The sequence below is a fragment of the Leuciscus leuciscus genome, assembly GCF_965113295.1.
Source record: "Leuciscus leuciscus genome assembly, chromosome: 20".
Classification (NCBI taxonomy): Eukaryota; Metazoa; Chordata; class Actinopteri; order Cypriniformes; family Leuciscidae; genus Leuciscus; species Leuciscus leuciscus.
Genome location: NC_138744.1, coordinates 2978204 through 3001203, shown reverse-complemented (window position 1 = coordinate 3001203; position 23000 = coordinate 2978204). Strand labels below are relative to the sequence as shown.

At 36.8% G+C, this 23000-nt stretch overlaps 1 protein-coding gene and 1 long non-coding RNA gene across 4 annotated transcripts in view; one reads left to right on the top strand and one right to left on the bottom strand.

The window, feature by feature from the left end:
- LOC309484536 overlaps positions 1 to 23000 on the bottom strand; it is a 312401-nt gene that overhangs the window by 9688 nt on the left and 279713 nt on the right. The window lies entirely within an intron of this gene.
- Positions 1 to 23000, top strand: part of cdk14 (cyclin dependent kinase 14) — a 180217-nt gene that overhangs the window by 25682 nt on the left and 131535 nt on the right. Inside the window, exon 1 of one of the 3 annotated variants that reach the window (XM_082150761.1) lies at positions 21120 to 21525. The exons of 1 other annotated variant lie outside the window; for it this stretch is intronic. Coding sequence is in view for 1 of the 2 variants with exons in the window: in XM_082150760.1 (XP_082006886.1) it covers positions 21489 to 21560 (72 nt within the window). In the remaining variant the exon portion in view is untranslated. Of the gene's footprint in view, positions 1 to 21119; positions 21561 to 23000 lie in introns of those variants that run through there. One more of the 3 variants, XM_082150760.1, reaches the window with a different exon arrangement.

The window sequence follows — 23000 nt, the reverse complement described above, 5'->3', positions numbered from 1 at the left end:
TCCTGGAACAACATTCCCGTCTGAATATTCAACTCTAAATCTAAACCTTTCCATAAGTTATCCCTAAAATCAGAGGGAATAGATAGGTGATCATCTTACCCTGGTTATAAGCCTAAACTTGACATGAACTGTAAACTCGTTCCTCAAATCTGATTGGTTGATTGGAATGTTGTTCCAGGATCAATAAAGCATGTTATATACTTGGTGAAATCAGGTTCACCAGGGTCACTGGCTCAGAGTCTGTGTAAAGAACAATTCTTTGTGACTTGGAAAAGTTGGAAAAGTAGGAAAAGACGTTTGTGGTTGGAGGGCAGAGGTAAACACATGACGACAGGGTGACTGAAATTAACAATTCTTATGTGGCACTTAAAGTAATTTATAGGAGCCCAATGGCTCCTTAATTGATTTTTGTTGTTGTCTGGAACCCTGTAAATTGCAAAAAGTAAAATACATAATTTTTTCTGTTTTTGTCATTTTAACATGATGCATCCGTGCATGGTGTAGTTTGTTCAGTATAATGTAAGAGACGTCTCAGAACTCAGATCTTCAACATGCATCTCACATGGACTCTGTAGTTTCTCTCTATCCGTCGATGCGCTGCTGTAAATGGTGGGTGGTCGCACGCTTCCCCTGAGTCATGATTATGTGGCTTCGTCTGATGGTTTTTCTCCCTAATGTCTCCAGTCACCATGGATACGCAACAAGTACAGTCTTCGGGATAAAGCCTTTGTGTCCGGACTGTAACAAATGCATTCAGCTCCCCAAAGAACGGCACACGAGCATGACATCACATCCTCTGCATTCATCGGGCACACAAGTGTCGTTTGGGTGATAAATCAAATTTTCATGTATTCAAATATTACTTTAAAAAAACTATTTTTTTTTAAATGTTGCTCTCTATACAATAGCATATTGTGATGATTTTAACAAACTTAATTAAATTAATTTTAATGTCATTAGGCTTGATGAGTTTGATATGAATCAGTTCAAGCTGTCCATTTCAGTGAAAACTCTGATTTGTTTCACTTGTATCATCTCTCAAAAGTGTTAATGAAACACATCTGACATTTTTCAAATGTTTTAGTAAAAATATATATAGGTGAGTATTGCTGTTTATGACTATTTATTGTGATATTGATTCAATTCAATTCACATTCATTTGTATAGCGCTTTTCATAATGCATATTGCTTCAAAGGTGCTTTATAATTTCTGCAGGTATCAGAGGTGGTACATATATGTTACTTTTATTTATATAAAGCACAATTTAAAACAACAGAAAGTTGACCAAAATGCTGTACAAGAGTAAAATCTAAAACATTAACAGATTAAACATTCATAAAAAAATAAATCAATATTATTAAATATTTCACACAAATATTCCTCATTTAATGAAAAGCACTCCTTGATTATTTAAAGATTTTTAGTGTATTTTACTTCTTGAATTGAATATTTTGACCGTTTTGTTGAAATGATGTTCATATTGTATGGAAGCTTGTTTACGCCACTGAATAAAAAATAAAAAAGTCAATTACGACTTTTTATCTTGCGATTCTGATTTCTTTTCTCACAATTCTGACTTTTTTTCTCAGAATTGAGTGATATAAACTCTCAGCATTGTGAAATAAAAAGTTGCAATTATCTTTTAAATTGTTTTATTATGTGCCGTAAACAAGCTTCCATAATATTGAGACCTCTGACATCAGACTTTTGAGAAATCTGAGCATAGTTTGACACATTAATAAGATCTCTTCTGAATTTCTAGACCACTGAGGTCTTTCTCCCCTAGAGCGACGTCTTGTGCACAGACTCTCATTAAAGGATTGGTTCACTTTCAAAAAAAAAGTTTGCTGATAATTTACTCACCCCGATGTCATCCAAGATATCCATGTCTTTCTTTCTTCAGTTGAAAAGAAATTAAGGTTTTTGAGGAAAACACTCCAGGATTTTTCTACACAGAATGGACTTCAATTGCAACCAACTATACCAATGTTCAAAGAAGGTTCAAATGTCCGTCTCAATGCAGCTTCAAAGTCTCGAGACGATCCCAGTCGAGAAATAAGAGTCTTATCTAGCGAAACGATCGGCCATTTTCAAAAAAAAAAAAAAAAAATATATATACTTTTTAACCACAAATGCCCTTATTGTACCATCTCTGAGAATTACGTCATCATGTTGTAAAGGTCACGAAAAAAATAAAAATAATAATAAATTAAAACAAAGATGTCAGACGATTTTGAAGTTGGAGGAGAAAACGAGATGACATTTTTCACCCTTCCCAACCTTTCTGAACCGGAGTACACAGACAAATAACTTAGATAGATGACGTGACGCGTGACCTTTCCAACGTGATGATGCAACGTGCGGCGCATCTCAGAGATGGTAGTTGACGAGCATTTGTGGTTAAAAAGTATATAATAAAAAATAAAAAAAAATAGAAAATGGCCGATCATTTCGCTAGATAAGACTCTTATTTCTCGACTGGGATCGTCTCGAGACTTTGAAGCTGCATTGAGACGGACATTTGAACATTGGTATAGTTGGTTGCCATTGAAGTCCATTCTGTGTAGAAAAATCCTGGAATGTTTTCCTCAAAAACCTTAATTTCTTTTCGACTGAAGAAAAGAAAGACATGGATATCTTGGATGACATCGGGGTGAGTAAATTATCAGCAAACATTTTTTTGTGAAGGTGAACCAATCCTAGGTTCCAAGACTTTGATATGAGACAAACAATATTTATTTTGCTCCATTTACAATGTGTAAATCTGACGTGTCTGTGAGTATTAATTCTATGTTATTCTCGAGGTCCACCTTTAGTCTCGCAGGAGTGAGTCTGTCTGTGCGCTGTGAGAATGCTCCACAGGGGCTCGAAGGTCATGTTATACGGCAGCGTATCTAAAATCACTTCAAGATGTTCCTGCCAGATTGCATCTGACCTCAAATGCCACTTCATTTTTTATTTTTCCCTCGTTCGCCAGAACAGAAGTAGGATATTGACCGCTAGCCTTGAACGCTGGTCTTTCCCGGAGGTCTCATCTCCTTATCCTGACCTCCAGCAGTGACTCTTATACAGTCTGGAAAAACACAATGACAGCAGCATTCACTTCTTATCCTTTTGAGGGCATTGTGGGAATGAGTTCCCCTGGATACATGTTTGTGTACCCTTTCAATGCTAATTTAAATATCTCTGTAGGGATAGGAGATTTTTAAGATGTAAAGATATTTCTCAGACTTTTAAAAAAAGATTTTTTATTTACTTTACTTTATTAACTTTTTTTTATTTAAAGGATGCTTTTCAACGAAACACTCATTGTCCAGTAGATTCAGCAATATCTGCCAACAATAAAATACAGTATGAAAAAAATTATTATGAAATTATTATTCAAAAAATTATGTTAAAATAATCAATGAGAGTCAGAATGTTTATTCCAAGAAACAAAATACGGTAAGAAACCAAGTGAGTTAAAATAATCCAGATGACTTCGAATATTTATGTCAATAAGTAAATTACAATAAGAATGAATGAGTTAAAATAACCAAGATTCAGAATATTTGCAAAAAATAAAATTTTGTTAAAAAAAAAGTGAGTTAAAATCAAATAAAAATTCAGAATATTTATTGCAAGTAAAATTCTGTAAGAAAAAAAGTGAGCTAAAATAATCAAGGAGATTCAGAATATTTATTGCAAGTAAAAAAACAGTAATAATTAAATGAGTTTGTTGTGCGTGTTTTAAGTAAAGAATATTTAATTTATTTAAATTAATCATTACATTTTCATTTATATGCAAAGGTATCTATACATAGTCATACACGGCAATATTCCACTATGTGTATCTGACTAAATCAATTAATGCATGGAAAAATTATGCAAACGAATAATTGAATCAGAGTTTTAAATCGATTCACTGACAGTTTGACTGATTCACTGAATTGAATCAGTCTCTGTAACGTTGGCTCTCCTTAAACTTCAGTATAGTACAAACAAAGAAAGGATCATGCAAAGAAAGATCAAGTCTTAATAGACAAACACAAAAAAAAATCATAATTTTATATTTCCAGCACAATTGTTCAATAAATATCACCCTCCTCTTTATTTTTACACTAATGTGCATCTGCGTTCCAGTGTGGTCAGTGACAGAATGAGTGCCGGCTCGTGGGCCATCGCAGTGCCAGCTGTGTGTTTGTGTGTGTGGATCCTCAGCCAATCTGTCAGTGTTAATTGACGCTACATGGTTCTCAATCACAGCGGCTCAGTCTTGCATGTGAAGGTATGAGGGCCTGCGTTTTGTGCGTAATCCCCGCCGGCCCTCGTGACCCACGTGAAGCTCGCCGTGCCACTGCCAGCGTGGGTTAAGACCCGTCATCTCATTAAAAAAATGAGTCGTATAATCCGTACGTTAATTAACCTTCCTTAATAGCCCCTCGAGGATGTATAGTAGATCAAATATTGCTGAGATATTAAAATGCAAATGCAGATGTGCGGAGGCCTGCGGAGCTCGTTTCATGATGAGTGTCAGTGATGGGTTCGGAAGCAGCGTTTGATGGGAATGGAGTCGCCCCGTGTGGTTCTTTCGGAATTTGTTCACGTTGTGTTTGATACAGTATGTGCCTTAGTGTCTTAGGAGATTTAGGGCTGTGCAACGATTAATTGCGATTAATCGTGATTAATCGCATCCAAAATAAAAGTTTGTGTTCACATAATATATGTGTGTGTATAATTATTTTGTATATATAAATACACACATATGCATGTATATATTTATGAAATATTTTTCTTGTGGAAATTTTATTTTATTTTATTTGTTTTGATTCTCATCAGTATAAAATATATGGGCTGTGCAGTGATTAATCATGATTAATCGCATCCAAAATAAAAGTTTGTGTTTACATAAATATGTGTGTGTACTGCAGTGTATAATTATTTTGTATATATAAATACACACACATGCATGTATATATTTAAGAAAAATGTGTTATTTATATATAAAATATCTATATGTATAAATAATATAAATGATGTATACATACCGTTCAAAAGTTTGGGGTCAGTAAGATTTTTAATGTTTTTAAAAGAAGTATCTTCTGCTCACCAAGGCCGCATTTATTTGATTAAAAATACAAACAAATACAGTAATATTGTGAAATATTATTCCAATTTAAAACAGCTGTTTTCTATGTGAATATACAGTAACGTGTAATTTATTCCTGTGATCAAAGCTGAATTTTCAGCATCATTACTCCAGTCTTCAGTGTCACATGATCCTTCAGAAATCATTCTAATATGATGATTTGATGCTCAAGAAACATTTATGATTATTGTCAATGTTGAAAACAGTTATTTACATTTTTATTTCATGATGCTTTGATGAATAGAAAGTTCAAAAGAACAGCATTTATCTGAAATCTAAAGCTTTTGTAACATTAAACACGACCGTTCAAAAGTTTGGGGTCAGTAAGAATTTTTATCTTATTTTTGGGGGAAAGAAATAAAATAAATCAATACTTTTATTCATCAAGGATGAGTTAAACTGACCAAAAGTTACAGTAAAGACATTTATAATGTTAGAAAATATTCTATTTTAAATAAATGCTGTTTTTTTATTACTTTCTATTCATCAAGGAATTGTGAAAAAAAATTGTACACAACTGTCTTCAACATTGATAATAATAATGAATGTTTCTTGAGCATCAAATCATCATATTAGAATGATTTCTGAAGGATCATGTGACACTGAAGACATTAGAATAAATTACACTTTACTGTATATTTACATAGAAAACAGCTGTTTTAAATTGGAATACTATTTCACAATATTACTGTTTTTGTTTGTATTTTTTTTATCAAATAAATGCAGCCTTGGTGAGCAGAAGAGACTTCTTTTAAAAACATAAAAAAATCTTACTGACCCCAAACTTTTGAATGGTAGTGTATATATATATATATATATATATATATATATATACAGTATATACATGCAAATATTTCTTAAATATATACATGCATATGTGTGTATTTATATATACAAAATAATTATACACACAGATATATTATGTGAACACAAACTTTTATTTTGGATGCGATTAATCGTGATTAATCATTGCACATTATATTATATTATATTATATTATATTATATTATATTATATTATATTATATTATATTATATTATATTATATTATATTAATTATAATCCCTTTACAGTTCATGGCAACTTTTCGAAATGTGATTTTAAGGACATTTTGTCACGTTCTGAACTTTGTGTCGCTGCTTGATGTCTAATGTAGAATCTGGGTGTTGGCACAAAAGCAGTTGTGTAGCACTGATGTAACAGAGCGAGTTTAGCTCTTGACCGTAGGGTCGGGCACAGCCGCGTATGATCCAGCCTGAGCCGTGCGCTGATTGCAGTCGCCATTTGGCCGCCGCTATTGTTGTTGATGAGATGTTGAGCGGCAGCTGGTGTCTAGCCTATATTAGCGTGCTGTAATTAGCTCATACTGATGAATACGGTGGAGTATTCCCCCCCCCTCCCCAATCCCAGCTATCAAAATGACCATTTCGGTCATTAGAGTGTGATGTGCAAGGACAGATTCCTGACTGACGGAAATATGCAAAGCGCTCTGGAAATGTCAAGCTCAGGAATGTTGGTCCGTGCTAAACACGCTGTTCGTTCATGAATAATGCAAACTCAGAGCGACTCTGTCTCTGAGATCTGAAGTGTTCGACATGCCCTCTGCGAGTCAGTTCTCGTGCCTGATCATGGTGACGTGTTCGTGGAGAAAGTGTTACTGTCTAAAAGTGTTGAGTTGCATGACAGCAGGGATTTGTGATTCTCTTTCTCTCCCAGGATTCAGAGCGGAGAACATAAACTCCATCGGTTGTGCTTCGGACGTGAACCGCGCTTAATAAAGCACTCTGTCATTTAGCATTAGCATGTTGCCACCACCATGAGGGCTTTCACCATTGACCAATTAAGTGTGCTGACTTAGATAAACTCAATGAACAAACACTGATGTAATCTATAGTGCTTAATCAGGATAGTGCTACCCATAAGGACATGGTGCTCACTGTGTTTTATGGGAATGCAAACAAGGCTGTGAGGGATAGAATATTGTGGATTCAGTACAATGGATTTTACTGTTGTTTCACAATGTTCAGCTAATAAAACATCTTTCCAAAGCAAACTTTTAGTGGACAAATGCTCTATGAAACCGTTTTGAAAGTTGTACGTTTTGAAAATCACATGTGATGTTGGACTTTTATAAAGTGTGTGCCAATGCATTATCCCTTAGCCTTGTTTTCATCCATATGGCTTCTAACCTGACTGAGGTCGATTGTACACTTTCGGATGTCGTTTATGGCAAGACGGCACTGGTGAAAAAAAAGGTAACTAATGGATATCACCATATTTTCCCCAGTTGATTAATCACAGTATATTAAGACAAATGTGTTGTATTTAGTGCTGTCAAATTAATTGTGATTAATCGCATCTAACATAAAAGTTTTTGTTTACATAATATATGTGTGTGTGTGTGTGTGTGCGTGTCTGATACACATATATGATATTTATAAATATAATAATATACACACACATATATTATGTAAACTAAAACTTTTACGTCAGATGCGATTAATCGATTTGACAGCACTAGTTGTATTACAAGTTTTCTGAAATATTGTTTAAATATGCAAATGATGCATATCTAATTAAATATGTACTTGTTTGCATAAATATCTGGAGCAGAAATTTGAATGAACATTGGATAAAACCAGGTTCAAAATTCTTGTTTGATTTTGTTCACACATTAGAGGAGATTTGATATCTCTCTTTTTATTACTCCATAAATCAGAAAATACTGTCAATAGACAAAAAAAATTATAATACTTAGACTATAGATAGGAATAAAACTGTAAAGTTTGGTGTATGTGAAGCTGCTGAAGTGGACCGCCTTTAAAAGATACACTACCGTTCAAAAGTTTGGGGTCAGTACGATTTTTTAAATGTTTTTAAAAGAAGTATCTTCTGCTCACAGAGGCTGCATTTATTTGATAAAAAACAATAATAAAAAAACTGTAATATTGTGAAATTCTGACAATTTAAAATGCCTGTTTTCTATTTTAATATATTTTAAACTGTAATTTATTCCTGTGATCAAAGCTGAATTTTCAGCATCATTACTCCAGTCTTCAGTGTCACATGATCCTTCAGAAATCATTCTAATATGATGATTTGATGCTCAAGAAACATTTATGATTATTATCAATGTTGAAAACAGTTATTTACATTTTTATTTCATGATGCTTTGATGAATAGAAAGTTCAAAAGAACAGCATTTATCTGAAATCTAAACCTTTTGTAACATTAAACACTACCGTTCAAAAGTTTGGGGTCAGTAAGAATTTAAATTTTATTTTTGGGGGAAAGAAACAAAATAAATCAATACTTTTATTCATCAAGGATGAGTTAAACTGATCAAAAGTTACAGACATTTATAATGTTAAATTGTATAAATGTATAATGTAAAATATTCTATTTTAAATAAATGCTGTTCTTTTGAACTTTCTGTTCATCAAAGAATTTTGAAAAAAAATTGGTACACAACTGTTTTCAACGTTTCTTGAGCATCAAATCATCATATTAGAATGATTTCTGAAGGATCATGTGACACTGAAGACTGGAGTAATGATGCTGAAAATTCAGCTTTGATCACAGGAATAAATTACACAATTGAAATAGTCAATAATACAATTGAAAACAGTCATTTTAAATTGTCATAATATTTCACAATATTACTGTTTTTTTTTACTGTTATTTATCAAATAAATGCAGCCTTGGTGAGCAGAAGAGACTTCTTTTAAAAACATAAAAACATCTTACTGACCCCAAACTTTTGAACGGTAGTGTACGTATTATCATAGAAATCTACATATGCAAATAGATAAAGTGTAATAAAATAAACTCTTAAATGTGTTTTGTGGATGCTTTCTTTCCACTAGTCTGAAAGAAGACACGTAATGGAAGCAAAATAACCCAAAAATTGAGTGCTTGAAAAACAATCCTTTGCCTGTAGCATTTGTTTATTTATTTTACACTGCACATGCAATTATACCATAGATCTGAGTTGTTTGTCATGATTCTGATGTGACATTATTTGTGTGTTGTAGTGTGGTTGAGCTGATGGGTGGAGAGCGATTAGTGTGGAATGACAAAAAGGGTTAATGCCTCTGAGAGATGAGCTCATTTCCTGCTCACGTCCGTGTGTGTGTGTGTGTGTGTGTGTTAACTGAATATGACTGACCATCATTGCATCAATATTCCATTAAATCAGCTCATGTTTTAAAGGAACAGTTCACCCAGAAATCATCAATCATTTACTCAAACCCATATGAGTTCAACATCAGGGTGAAAAATGATGTCAGAATGACTGAAGAGTGGTTTGGTAAGGAGTCACTTTCTTTTCTGTCTAACAGAGCAGTGATACTTTAGTATACTATTCATATTTTGAATGAGCTTTTATTTTATATTTTCAGTTTTCATTTGGATTTTTGATCAAGTATTAAACAGTAGTATTTACGCTTCATTTTAGTTTAGATATTAGGCATTTTGCAACACTGTAACAGAGTGATTTCTCAGGGTTTTACTGGCATCAGCAGAGGGGATGGTAGGATGAATCATGTCCAAATAAGATCATATTTAAAGGGTTAGACTTAGTTCACCCTAAATGAAAATCCTGTCATTAATTACTCACCCTCATGTCGTTCAAAACCCAGACTTTCTTTCATCTTCAGAACACAAATGAAGATCTTTTTGAGGAAATCTGAGAGCTTTCTGTCCCTCCATTGACAGCTATGCAACTACTACTTTGACGCTTCAAAAAGTTCATGAAGAGATCGTAAAACTAATCCATATGAATTGAGGTGTTCAGCAGTCCAAATTTTCTGAAGAGACTTGATCGCTTTATATGATGAACAGATTAAATTTAGGCTTTTATTCACATAGAAACATTGATTAGCGAACATAAACAGAAGCTCAACAGAACCTGCTTGACACGCGAGAACAAACCTCATTGGTTCTCGCAGAAGCTCAAACGTGCTGCGTAACAAGAGAATGAACTAGATTGGTTCTCGCTGAAGCTCAAACGTGCTGCGTAACACGTGAATGAACCTCATTGGTTCTCGCTGAAGGTCAAACGTGCTGCGTAACATGAGAATGAACCTCATTGGTTCTCGCTGAAGCTCAAACGTTCTGCGTAACACGAGAATTAACCTCATTGGTTCTCGCTGAAGCTCAAACGTGCTGCGTAACACGAGAATGAACCTCATTGGTTCTCGCTGAAGCTCAAACGTTCTGCGTAACACGAGAATGAACCTCATTGGTTCTCGCTGAAGCTCAAACGTGCTGCGTAACACGAGAATGAACCTCATTGGTTCTCGCTGAAGCTCAAACGTGCTGCGTAACACGAGAATGAACCTCATTGGTTCTCGCTGAAGCTCAAACGTGCTGCGTAACACGAGAATGAACCTCATTGGTTCTCGCTGAAGCTCAAACGTGATGCGTAACACGAGAATGAACCTCATTGGTTCTCGCTGAAGCTCAAACGTGCTGCGTAACATGAGAATGAACCTCATTGAGATCCCCCCCCCCCCCCCCCACCCCCAAAACCAAGCATAAAATGCAAAATGCCTGCAATCTGCAAGTCTTTGTATGTTTTTGATTTAAATGGCACAAGTCACATACATCATTCTTGTATTTCAGGTGAATGTTGCTGGCAATCTAGTGAATCTCTCTATAAGTGTAGTTGCTGTCTAAGGACGATAACATGCTAGAGTTCATGCTATGCTGCAAATCCAGTGACTGGTGCATGGAGGAAGAACAGGGTTTGTGATTTAACTCTTTTCAAACCCTCAGAAGACGTCTTACACGCTCCTGTCCGTCAAACAAACGGGCAGATGATTTCCCAGAGAGTGTTTAATCTGCTGAAGTAATTAAAATCTGATTGGTCTCTGACTCCCTCTTGACCTTGAGACTCATTATTGGCATCGATCTGCCCTTCAGTGTCTCCCGGTGGCGTTTCAGGACACGTCACTCACGGGTCTCATAGGCGCACCTGATTTCAGGCTTTGAGTTTTGATTTGTTCCATCAGATTGATGCCTGTCAATGTCAACATTGTCATTTTCTTATCTGATAAAGCCCAGAAATTGAGCATTGATCCATTCGAGAGACTGATCCGTGGTGACAAAGGTCTCCAATTCAAAGCTTTGAAAAAAACCCACAGCTTTTTGACTAATTTAAAGGAGTGGTTGATTATGATTTCACTTTTCTAACTTTAGTTAGTGTGTAATGTTGCTGTTTGAGCAAAGATGCTGAAAATTCAGCTTCGCATCTCAGAAATAAATGATAATTTAAAGTATAATAAATTGAAAACCAATTATTTTAAATTGTAATAATATATCACAATATTAAAAAAATGTCTGTATTTTTGATCAAATAAATGCAGGCTTGATGAGCAGAAGAAACTTCCTTAAAAATAGTAATGTGTCCAAACTTTTGGCCTGTACTGTATATGTAGTTTGTCTCTAATGTACTGTATGTTGAGGTCATGCTATTTGTGGTGATTTGAACGCTCTCTGCTGACTCAGCGTCTCTGTGTTTTCTTACCGTTCGTTACGATCCTGAATGCCAAAGTCAGCACAAAGTTGAGGTAACTCCTCTCTAGTTCCACTAGAAACTCTTGAACCAGTCACAGCGTCATTAACAGACGGATGAAGACACGTCCCCTGAGCTTCAGACTATTGTTCTGTTAATTAGTTTCAAATTAATTCCAGGTCAGTGGTCTAAGGCAATCAAACACCTTTCCAATATTCTGTTGCTGTTGTGTTTTTGCGATCGATTTTGAAACGGAGGTGTGAAGGGCCGAGAGGAATAACGATGACTGGATCGTGTGTCTGGAGGAGAGTCGAGCCGCGTCAGCAGAATCTAAAATCTCCTGCTCCAGGAGAAGAGCAAACATGCAGACCGTCAGGAGATGTGCAGATACACGGCTGCTACGAACTGAGTAGCAACTTCTGTGGTAAAAACAGTGTTAGAGTTGGTAAGTTTGATTCATTTCTGTGAATCAGTCCAAACTGTCCAGTTGTGTCAACTGATTGAAAACTGATTTATTTTTGTCGTCACTCAAACATATTGGCCAGGTCATGTTTGTAAATGAAAATTGGTTCTCAAACAGTTTACCTGGATAAATAAAGGTAAAAAAAATAAATATATATATTCATTTCTATCCCATATATATATATATATATATATATATATATATATATATATATATACACTCACCTAAAGGATTATTAGGAACACCTGTTCAATTTCTCATTAATGCAATTATCTAATCAACCAATCACATGGCAGTTGCTTCAATGCATTTAGGGGTGTGGTCCTGGTCAAGACAATCTCCTGAACTCCAAACTGAATGTCAGAATGGGAAAGAAAGGTGATTTAAGCAATTTTGAGCGTGGCATGGTTGTTGGTGCCAGACGGGCCGGTCTGAGTATTTCACAATCTGCTCAGTTACTGGGATTTTCACGCACAAATTTCTAGGGTTTACAAAGAATGGTGTGAAAAGGGAAAAACATCCAGTATGCGGCAGTCCTGTGGGCGAAAATGCCTTGTTGATGCTAGAGGTCAGAGGAGAATGGGCCGACTGATTCAAGCTGATAGAAGAGCAACTTTGACTGAAATAACCACTCGTTACAACCGAGGTATGCAGCAAAGCATTGGTGAAGCCACAACACGCACAACCTTGAGGCGGATGGGCTACAACAGCAGCAGACCCCACCGGGTACCACTCATCTCCACTACAAATAGGAAAAAGAGGCTACAATTTGCACGAGCTCACCAAAATTGGACAGTTGAAGACTGGAAAAATGTTGCCTGGTCTGATGAGTCTCGATTTCTGTTGAGACATTCAGATGGTAGAGTCAGAATTTGGCGTAAACAGAATGAGAACATGGATCCATCATCCCTTGTTACCACTGTGCAGGCTGGTGGTGGTGGTGTAATGGTGTGGGGGATGTTTTCTTGGCACACTTTAGGCCCCTTAGTGCCAATTGGGCATCGTTTAAATGCCACGGCCTACCTGAGCATTGTTTCTGACCATGTCCATCCCTTTATGACCACCATGTACCCATCCTCTGATGGCTACTTCCAGCAGGATAATGCACCATGTCACAAAGCTCGAATCATTTCAAATTGGTTTCTTGAACATGACAATGAGTTCACTGTACTAAAATGGCCCCCACAGTCACCAGATCTCAACCCAATAGAGCATCTTTGGGATGTGGTGGAACGGGAGCTTCGTGCCCTGGATGTGCATCCCACAAATCTCCATCAACTGCAAGATGCTATCCTATCAATATGGGCCAACATTTCTAAAGAATGCTTTCAGCACCTTATTGAATAAATGCCACGTAGAATTAAGGCAGTTCTGAAGGCGAAAGGGGGTCAAACACAGTATTAGTATGGTGTTCCTAATAATCCTTTAGGTGAGTGTATATATATATATATATATCGTATGCAGCCTTCAAATGCGACCTCCGGAGGTCAATCGATAAAAAATTAACTAATTAATCACACATTTTTCTGTAATTAATTAATTAATTATTAATTTTAACAGTTAACAGTTAATCTCCAAATTAATGTAGAAACAACATAAATCAATTTATTTGAAATATTGGATCTAACAGTTATGAAATAAACAGAAATTAAATAAATTTAGCAAACACTTCACCATTTTCACTCCATAAATTATACATTTTTACATAGAGTAATCCTTAATAAAGCTACAAAGGTTATTCAGTCAAGAACACTGAGTGATTTTCTCTGTATTTTGTTCTTTGATTGACATTAATGACAGGTTTATTAGGCTGCTGTCACTTTAAGACCTGAAGCGCATGACAAAGATCTGACATATATGATGTCCTCACAACTATTTACAGTCATTTAAGACTTTATTTAACTCATTTAATTTAAAATGTTACAAAACATTTCTGTTTCAAGTAAATTTCTTTTGATATTTCTAATTAAAGAATAATGAAAAAAAGGGGTTTTAGTAAGAAAATATACATATTGCTGTTTATTGTTATATTGGTGTTGCTCCGAAAAAAGATATATCTTTTTTTTATGTAGTGCATACAACTATACATATACTATATTCCAAATCAGACAATAATAATAAAAGTCAGAAGAAGCTTTAAGTGAGGAAAACGCAAACTGATATGAGCCAAACAAGAACCATTTCACCGTACGGAAAAAAGCACTGAACTTCTCCCTTCGTTGTTCCACGTATAAACCAACAACATGTGGGTTTAATCATGTAAATCATCACATTTTTGGCTGAACAATGCTTTTGCTGTCATGTGTTGTGCAATCTCACTGTCTTAGTTTTTGTGTAGTTTTGCCCATATGTAAATAACATTCGGTGTTAAACCATCGGTTTTACCCGAGACAGACTTTTGAAGAATTGCTTTCCCTCTTTAATTAAGCGTTGTGTGTGTTCACACTGCTGAGTCTCACCGGGGAGTTCACAACAAATGCAGATTGTCTAGAATTCTTGAATATATTTGGTTAAGTCTGTTTACGTGTAGAGTCTCCAAATCCAGTCAAATCAATATTCATTCTCCATTTTACACACATTGACGATGACAAACTTTTGTTCTGGGAATTTCCTGCGAGGAGACGCCTTGATGAAGAGATTCATCTGATAAGTTGTGATTGGCTTTATTAATGCGCAGATTAACAGTCTGCACAATGTTTCTAATGAGCACTTCATGGCCCAGAGTGATGAATGAATCCTATTATGGTGTCAATTGAGGTTATTTGCAGCTTAATACGTGAGAAGCACAAAAGGCCAGGCGATTTATTTAGATTTTCGCCTCTATCTTTCGTCGCTCTGGCCGAATTAATGGATTGGCTCGTTAGATAAACATGAACTTTGAGGGCAGAGCGAATGGTTAACGTGATAAATGAGATCTTCTCTTGTATATGATATGAAAATGAATAGCGGCTCTATTTCAAACCCTAGTGAGCTCCCTAACGGTCTGCTGTCTATATAGGCAACATTGAAATGCACACTGGGAAAAGTATTTCTTCCTTTGTAGTTTTGTCTTGTTTTCCAGTACACATATCTAAAAATTCTTAAATCACGATTCTGGATTTTCTGGATAAGTTTATTAAAACTAGTGCTAATTGCTTAAAATATCTGCATAAAAAAAAAAAAAAAAAATTCCTTTTGAATCAGGTTTATTTTCTGACCCAATTGGTATTTGTTCTTGTTTTAAGGATAAACTTGCTTTATTTTAAAGGATTTCTCAGAAAACAACACTTTATAATCTTATGTCACTTTGCATCTCAAGTAAATGTATCTTAATTTATGAATGTTTAGAGATTTGAGATCAAAATTAAGCGAGTTTATGGTTAAAATGAGAGACAAAAATGGCAATGGGGTAAGACATTTTTTTTAAAGTTTATTTGTTGACCCCTTTGGCCGAATTTTTTTTCTTGTTTTAATTATAAACTTTATTGTCTTATACTGTAAAACAAGACTTATCCTCTGTCATGTTGTCATAACTTATTGATCATATAATTTTTTAGTGTGTTGCTTTAAGAATTTTCAAACCTACTCAAAGATATTTAAACCTACCCGAGGTTTATGCAAAAAATTAGAAAAATCATCTTGTCTATCAATCAAAATGTTAGCATGTTTGCTCAACTAATATTGGGATGGTCTAATATGCATAAAATACACAGCACACACACAAATATTAGTGCACTTTAATTGTATTGAATTATTTTATTGCCATTTTTCAGTATTGAATGAACTAAGTAACTATATAACTTTCTGAAAGCAAATGATCCTGTGAGTTGGGAGAGTTTGGGTTTGAGTGATTCTAATGATGGTTGAGAAGGTTTGTGATTTGTCCAGTGGGATTCCTGATCGTCTCCTACTGTGTTCCCGAAGGCCCGTGTGTGGCATCTCCATCCGTATGTCCACGCAGCGTGTCGGATGTGCTGTGCTGAATTATGTATGATGTTCAGGGCTCCTTTTGGGACTTTCCTCAAATGAGCATGAGTAAATCTCACAAAAACACTTTTTTGTTTCTTGTTTCCATCATGGAATAAAATAATAAAAAAGGGTAATTGCACGTTTTTATTTTACAAATCAGACTTTTTTTCTTTTTTTTTCTTGCAATTGCAAGTTTAACTTTCTCAGTATGATTGTTGTTTCAGATGTTTCTTGTAAAATTCAATAGGAAAATAAAAAATAACCCCAAATAAGTCACTAGTTGTCATAAAAGCATAGAGATGTAAAATAAAGAAGCTCTGATCATTAGCTCTTGTGAGCATCTGATTAGAAATCTTTGAGTTCATGTTGACAGATGTGAGTATACTTCAAAATATTGTTGAGATTTCTTCTGAAACTCTAGAGAAGGCATGTTCTTCCTCAAGAGAAACATCTGAGAAACGGGAGACGGTCAGTTGAATCCCATGATTAAATGATGGAGATATGATCATTATCAAGAGATCTCATTAGTGAGTCCAGTCCTGGGGTGGCTGTTCATGACAGATGGACGACCGTTAGCTTCTTTTCTCTAGCTCTCGTCTCAAAAGTGTCTCTGTTCAGGCTCTTCTCCTTTATAGGCAGGGTTGGCAGGATTTTTCTAAAAAACTATTTCCAAAATTTGTTTAAACTGTCTTTATATACCAATACATAATTAAAATGTAAGTACTCTGAAAAAGAGAGTATACAAATCGAGTGTCTGTAGTCCTCTCAGGGCTGCAATAAACACAGCTACTTATGTCCATTCACTCCCACCCCCTCCCTTCTGGGCTCCTCCCAAAGCCACGCCCCCAAAACACATGACCGCGCGATGCCGACCGCTCAGCTGGAGGTCACGTTTGCCAGTGCCGAGCGGAGAGGAGCACAGTGCATGTCAGAATCACATGTAATAAAATACCTAACTTTATCATTATGAATATAAACAACTAACATGGCTGTTAGTACTCACTATCAAGCTAGCATATCGATACTGGTAAAGTTTAAATATATTGAGTTTGATTCGGTAACGAGCTAGTAACATAAGGCAAAGCTAATAACAGGTTGCATTGATACACGTTTTCCCATTGCCATCAGTTACACTGTGATGAAGGTGAATTTCGTGTAAGATTCATAACATCATATACGGTGTTTTGCATGTAAGAGCTTCCACGATGAAAGCACTGTTGGCTCTGATGAGGACTAACGTTACACTCTGGAGACAAGTAGCCTACCTTTCTACCTTACTAGTTCGCTGACTGTATATGCAGGTACTGGGAATTTTGACTGCTCTTTCTCTGCCATTATTGTGATTCTTCCTAGCTTCCGTGCCTCTTCCCCTCCTCGAGTCAAACGGGTGCGCATGTGGGCAGGTCCTGTAGCGGCAGGGGTGGTAGCCATGGTAGCGAGGGAGAGTGACAGTCGTCCAGCCAATCATTTCATTCGTTCCGAATGGAAATAAGTAGCTGTGTTTATTGCAGCCCTGAGAGAACTACAGACACTCGATTTTTATTCTCTCTTTTTCAGAGTACTTACATTTTAATTATGTATTGGTATATAAAGACAGTTTAAAGAAATTTGGGAAAATGTTTTTTTAGAAAAATCCTGCCAACCCTGCCTTTAAATGAGTCCAAAAAGACACTGATAATTGTGGCTGGGTTAAAAATAGAAATTTCTCGATTTTAATCGATTTTCATTTTGATGAACCAATATTGCTTCTTAAATCCCAAGAATTGATATTTTAGTCTTTGCTGTTTTCAGTTGATCCATGAACAGAACTTCACTAAACCTTATTTGTAGCGCATCCCATCCAATAAATGGCATTAAGATTTGTGCTTTGTTACTTTTGATTTGAAACAAAGTCTCAGCTTTCAAATTCTGTCAATAGTTTCGTGAAATTCCAACAATAAATGTGGCTTTGGCACTCTTGGCAACTTGGTAAGCGTTCATTTTGAATCCTGTTTATAGAAGAAAGTAACTAGCACCTTTTCCTAGAACAGCCTCACTAATGGTTTTGATGGTAAACCAGCACCAAACCATCATGCTAGTCTAAGGCGTTCACACTTGTAGTTCGGATTGCTTGGTTCATTTGGTCCAGACCAAAAAAATTAAACATTTAGTCCTGGTCCACTTAGCGTTCACATTGGCATATTAACACCGAACCTAAAGATACCGAACCTAAAGACGTAGGGATATCTTCACAACCTGATTGTTTGGCTTTTATTATGTATATTTCAAGATGGAACTTGCCGAACATCCAAAACAATGCTGTGTTCTGGGATAAATGCGCTCGCCGTATGTGTGTAAGTACATATGATGGTACGTTGACCAGCTGAGAACTCGTGAAGAGCTTATAAAATGTGTAAAGGAGTCGAAACAGTGTCAGGAATCCCTCCGTCACACACACACACACACACACACACACACACAAGCAAAGATCTGCTGTGACGAGTCGTGGTTCTGATGCTGTGCCGAACTGTGATGGGCAACATCACCACCATGATGAGAAATAACAGGTATGCGTGATTATTCTGTCCTTTTTAGGGTCTCATGTCCCGTTTTTGGTTAGTTTACATGTCTTTGGTCCGTGTTGAGTTCATATTTCAGTCGAACCGCACCAGAGTTCGTTTGGAAGTGGACGACACTCATGTTCTCATCGTCTCGGTCCTCTTGTTCGGTGTCACCAGGGTTCGGATGGCAGCGTTCACACTTATTCAAATGAAGCGCACTAACAGAGCAATCGCACCAGGGTTCGTTTTAATCAAACCAAACATGCCAACATGTCCGTTATTAGCCGATCATCACAAATGGTCGTTTTCCATGTCTGATCTCTGCAGATTGAGGGTTTAAGAGCTTCGTGATGTTGTTTTCTTCTGGTGTGCGAATAAAGACTCTTTTCTACCTGCGCTCTCACAATGGCAGTGTCTCCCATTCCTATGGCAACACGCGCATCTCTCAAGGTTGCTGTGAGCGATAGCGGTTCATGCAATCTCCCGTGTGCAGATAGTGCCGTTTCTACGGTTCACCCGCGGCCCTCGGGTGCTCACTATGGGCCGCGCACAATCTCTTCTGTGTTGCTGATAAGGCAAATAGTGTTTTTGTGGAAGCCCCTGTTATATTGAATTATAGGTCAAGCGGTGACCTCGTACGGACAGGCAAGCCTTATTGATCTGTGTGAAGTTGAACTCAGTGGAGCTTATCCAGGTAAACAAGCCATTTCTACTGGGATGTCATTTACTGTGTGTAAAAACTCTCTAATGTTAGAGGGGGAACGTGTCATTTTAGTATTTCACATTATTGTAAAAAAAACTATTGTTTTGTTCTATATTTAAAAATCTGATTTATGCTAGAAGGTGGTAAAGGGGATTTTGGCTGAATCACGTTTCACCACAAAAATTAAGAGTTATATTTTGAAGAAAAAAAAATCCAGACTTTTTGGCATAGTGATAATAGTTTTTTCATCATGACAATTTGGCACGTTTGCCCAAACTTTTCATTATTTATCATAATGTGATCTGATATTTCAGTCATTTTGTAATTGTTCTCAGTGGTGATTATTATTCGAGTTTCCTTTCTGTAGTACAAAAAAGTACTAAATTACTTTTTTTTCCGTTACTGTTTAAGTCTGCATTATATGTAAATTCACCCTATCAATTTTATAAATGCATGTTATTGAACTTATTATGAACAATTCATTCATGCATTTTTTTTTTTTATGTAATTTTTGGTAACACTTCACTTAAAGCCTTTATGTATGATGCATTATAAAAGTATTTATAATTTATATTATAATGCATTATATATATATATAATTATTATTTATTTTTTATAAATAATTGTAACCAGAGTTAAAAATGCTTTATAAAATTTGCAGATTTCTTGTTACATGTTTTAATGCATTATAGTTTCTAAAGGTGTTCAATGAGTTGATAAGTATTATAATGTATAATTGTGGTTACAATTATTCATGAGATCATACAATGCATTATAAGGTGCATTACAAGGCATAATGAATGCATTCAAAATACTTTTATAATGCATTATATATAAAGGCTTTAGGTAAAGTGTTTCCTTTTTAATCAATTTTTTTTTGAAAGATCCACTGAATATTTGGACTTTTAAAGGCAAAATTGTCACACAGCAGGGCATTTAAAATGAGCTAGTGAAAACCTTAAATGATAATGTCTTTTTTTTATATTATAAAATTCATGAAAATCTCAAAGTCTCAAGGCCGATTCACATTTATTTCTATGGGGTGTTAAAGGTTGTACAGTTTTTAATTATGAAACAAATTCAGTTTCAGCTATAAAGCAGCTCTACAGAAGAAAATAGTATAATAGAAAAAAAAAAAATTGAAAATAGAAAAAATTCTCTCATCCAAAAGTCAGTGCAGTCCAGTCAAATCAATATACTAATATTAAGTGTCTTTTAGGTTTCAGTATTGAGAATGTTTAATTGTCATGAAAATCTCAGTCTTAAAGTCAAGTCACATTTAGATATATAGCACTTTATACAATACAGAGTAACAGTGTTGTAATATTCATAAATTATGAAACAAATTCAGTTTCAGCTTTAAATCAGCTCTTACAGTCATTATTCAGCTTAATTCAACTCAATAACAGTGTGGATGTTGCACATTTAGTGTCATAATCCAGCTCAGTTCTGCTCAAATTGTGAGAACAATGCCAAAAATCATAGCAGACCTAACAATAGGTTTCATGTTCTTCCTGCGAAGTATAATTTCCCATGTCTTTCACTTGATTGTGCAGTGACATGTGACCTGAATGTGTTTTTGACAGGTTTTGTGAGGTGCTGCTCTCACAGGGATGCAGGTTTGAATCGTGTGTCACGTCCTGATCCCGTTCCCGTTCCCCCTCCCTCTCTCCCGGGTGTTTGGCAGAAGCTGCGGTGATGCAGGACATCTGGAGCGTGCAGTATTTCCCTGTCGTTTCTGATATTGTTGTTAATGTTACTCACGACTGATGGCAGCTTGGCAGGCAGGCGTTTCATATTTCACTGAAACTGTGCAGGGCTGGAGTGAATCAATAGCAGAGAGAGAGAGAGAGAGAGAGAGAGAGAGAGAGAGAGAGACGCCGCTACTGCCTCCCGCTTCCTCAAACTCCTCCGGATCAGACCATCTGGGCTCACGGGGGCCGGCGCTCACAGCCCGTGTGTTTCCCCTCGGAGCGGGCGGCTCGATGGGGAACGAGACATGTTGCGTCACATCTCAAACGCGACTGATGTTCTGTGATGAACGGACTCTGCATTGCAGCCGTGTCACACTGACACTCGAGATGCCACTTTGAAACGTCCCCCCCCCCCCCCCCAGGCATTCACTATCCCTTTTGTTGTAGTCTGCTCTCCGGGCTCGCAGCCGTCGGAGCCAGCGAGAGATGTTTTGAATGCGCTGTGTTTGGTCTGCGCGCGAGAGGCACTCAGGTGAGCTGTTTCCTGCAAACACTGACTGCTATAAGGTAAGAGCACAGCACGACGAGCGCGGCTTCCCCTCTCTCCCTTTCACTGCATGCTTTGTGCATCAGCAGAAACACTCCCCAGATGCTGCCATCACGTTTATACGGGTTTATGTTGCAAAAGATGCGCCCACACGAACATGCACACGGCTTGTGCATCGCCCTGTCACGTCCAGAGCAGGTCGGCCCACCTGAGAACCGTGCTGGCACTCGAGACAGAGCGACGGGCTTCATGCATCTGTTCTGCAGGAGGAGGGATGCTCTTGTTTGTGTGTGTGTGCTCCTGCCCCGGGGATGTAGTGGTGGTGGGGAGATGATGGAGGAAGGAAACAGGCCACTCTCCATCTGTGTGACGCCTCGCAGCATCTCCTCGTAGAGACCGAGGCCTGTGGAGATTCTCCGGCAGCTTTATCAGGACGCCGGAGCGGAGGGAAGGATTAGAGCCGACACTGATGTGTGTCACTGACACACTGTGCGAGCGAGAGGAGATTACGCTGATGATCTAGGGCACTCAAACGGGGACCAAACACAAGTTCAGAAAGTGTTTATGAACTCCAGATATTAGTGCTTACTGCTTAACCTCATCAATTATTCTGAATAATTTAGTATTTTTTTTATCTATCTATCTATCTATCTATCTATCTATCTATCTATCTATCTATCTATCTATCTATCTATCTATCTATCTATCTATCTATCTATCTATCTATCTATCTATCTGTCTGTCTGTCTCTGTTGATCGTTCTAAACATCCATCCATCCATCCATCCATCCATCCATCCATCCATCCATCCATCCATCCATCCATCCATCCATCCATCCATCCATCCATCCATCCATCCATCCATCCATCCATCCATCCATCCATCCATCCATCCAATTTCACTTCTACATTCTGTTTGGCACTCAATTCAAAATCAGGAGCAGAATTAGAAAAAACAACGACAACATGAGCACAACCCTGGTCCAAACCACTCAACTAGCTTCACTAGCTTCACTAGCTTCACTCTAGCATGTTGGTAAACTGCGCTATGCATGTGTGTGCTGCCGGTGTTAACCAGCCTGAACGTTCATTTATGCGTTCAGAATCAGATGTGATTAGCTTTGTTATGCGATTGCTGTATGTTTTATGAATAAGCAAGCGTTCGTGGCTGTGTGTTCAGTGCAGACATTGTGATGAGGTCATAGATGAAGCTGAGGTCACACTGCGAGGTCTTTTAAACATGACTTCACACAAACCCACTCGCACACTAGTAATCAAAGTTAAAGCTAAAGTTCATTAGCGCTGGCCGGTCACATTAGATATGTGCATAATTAATTTAGCAAGGGAGTAAACATCCCTTAATTGTCATGGATACAAGGTTTTAATCATGCCGGTGTCTCCATTTGTTAGATGTTTTATGTAAATCTAGTCATTAGCCAACTGCTGTTGACCGTTGCTTT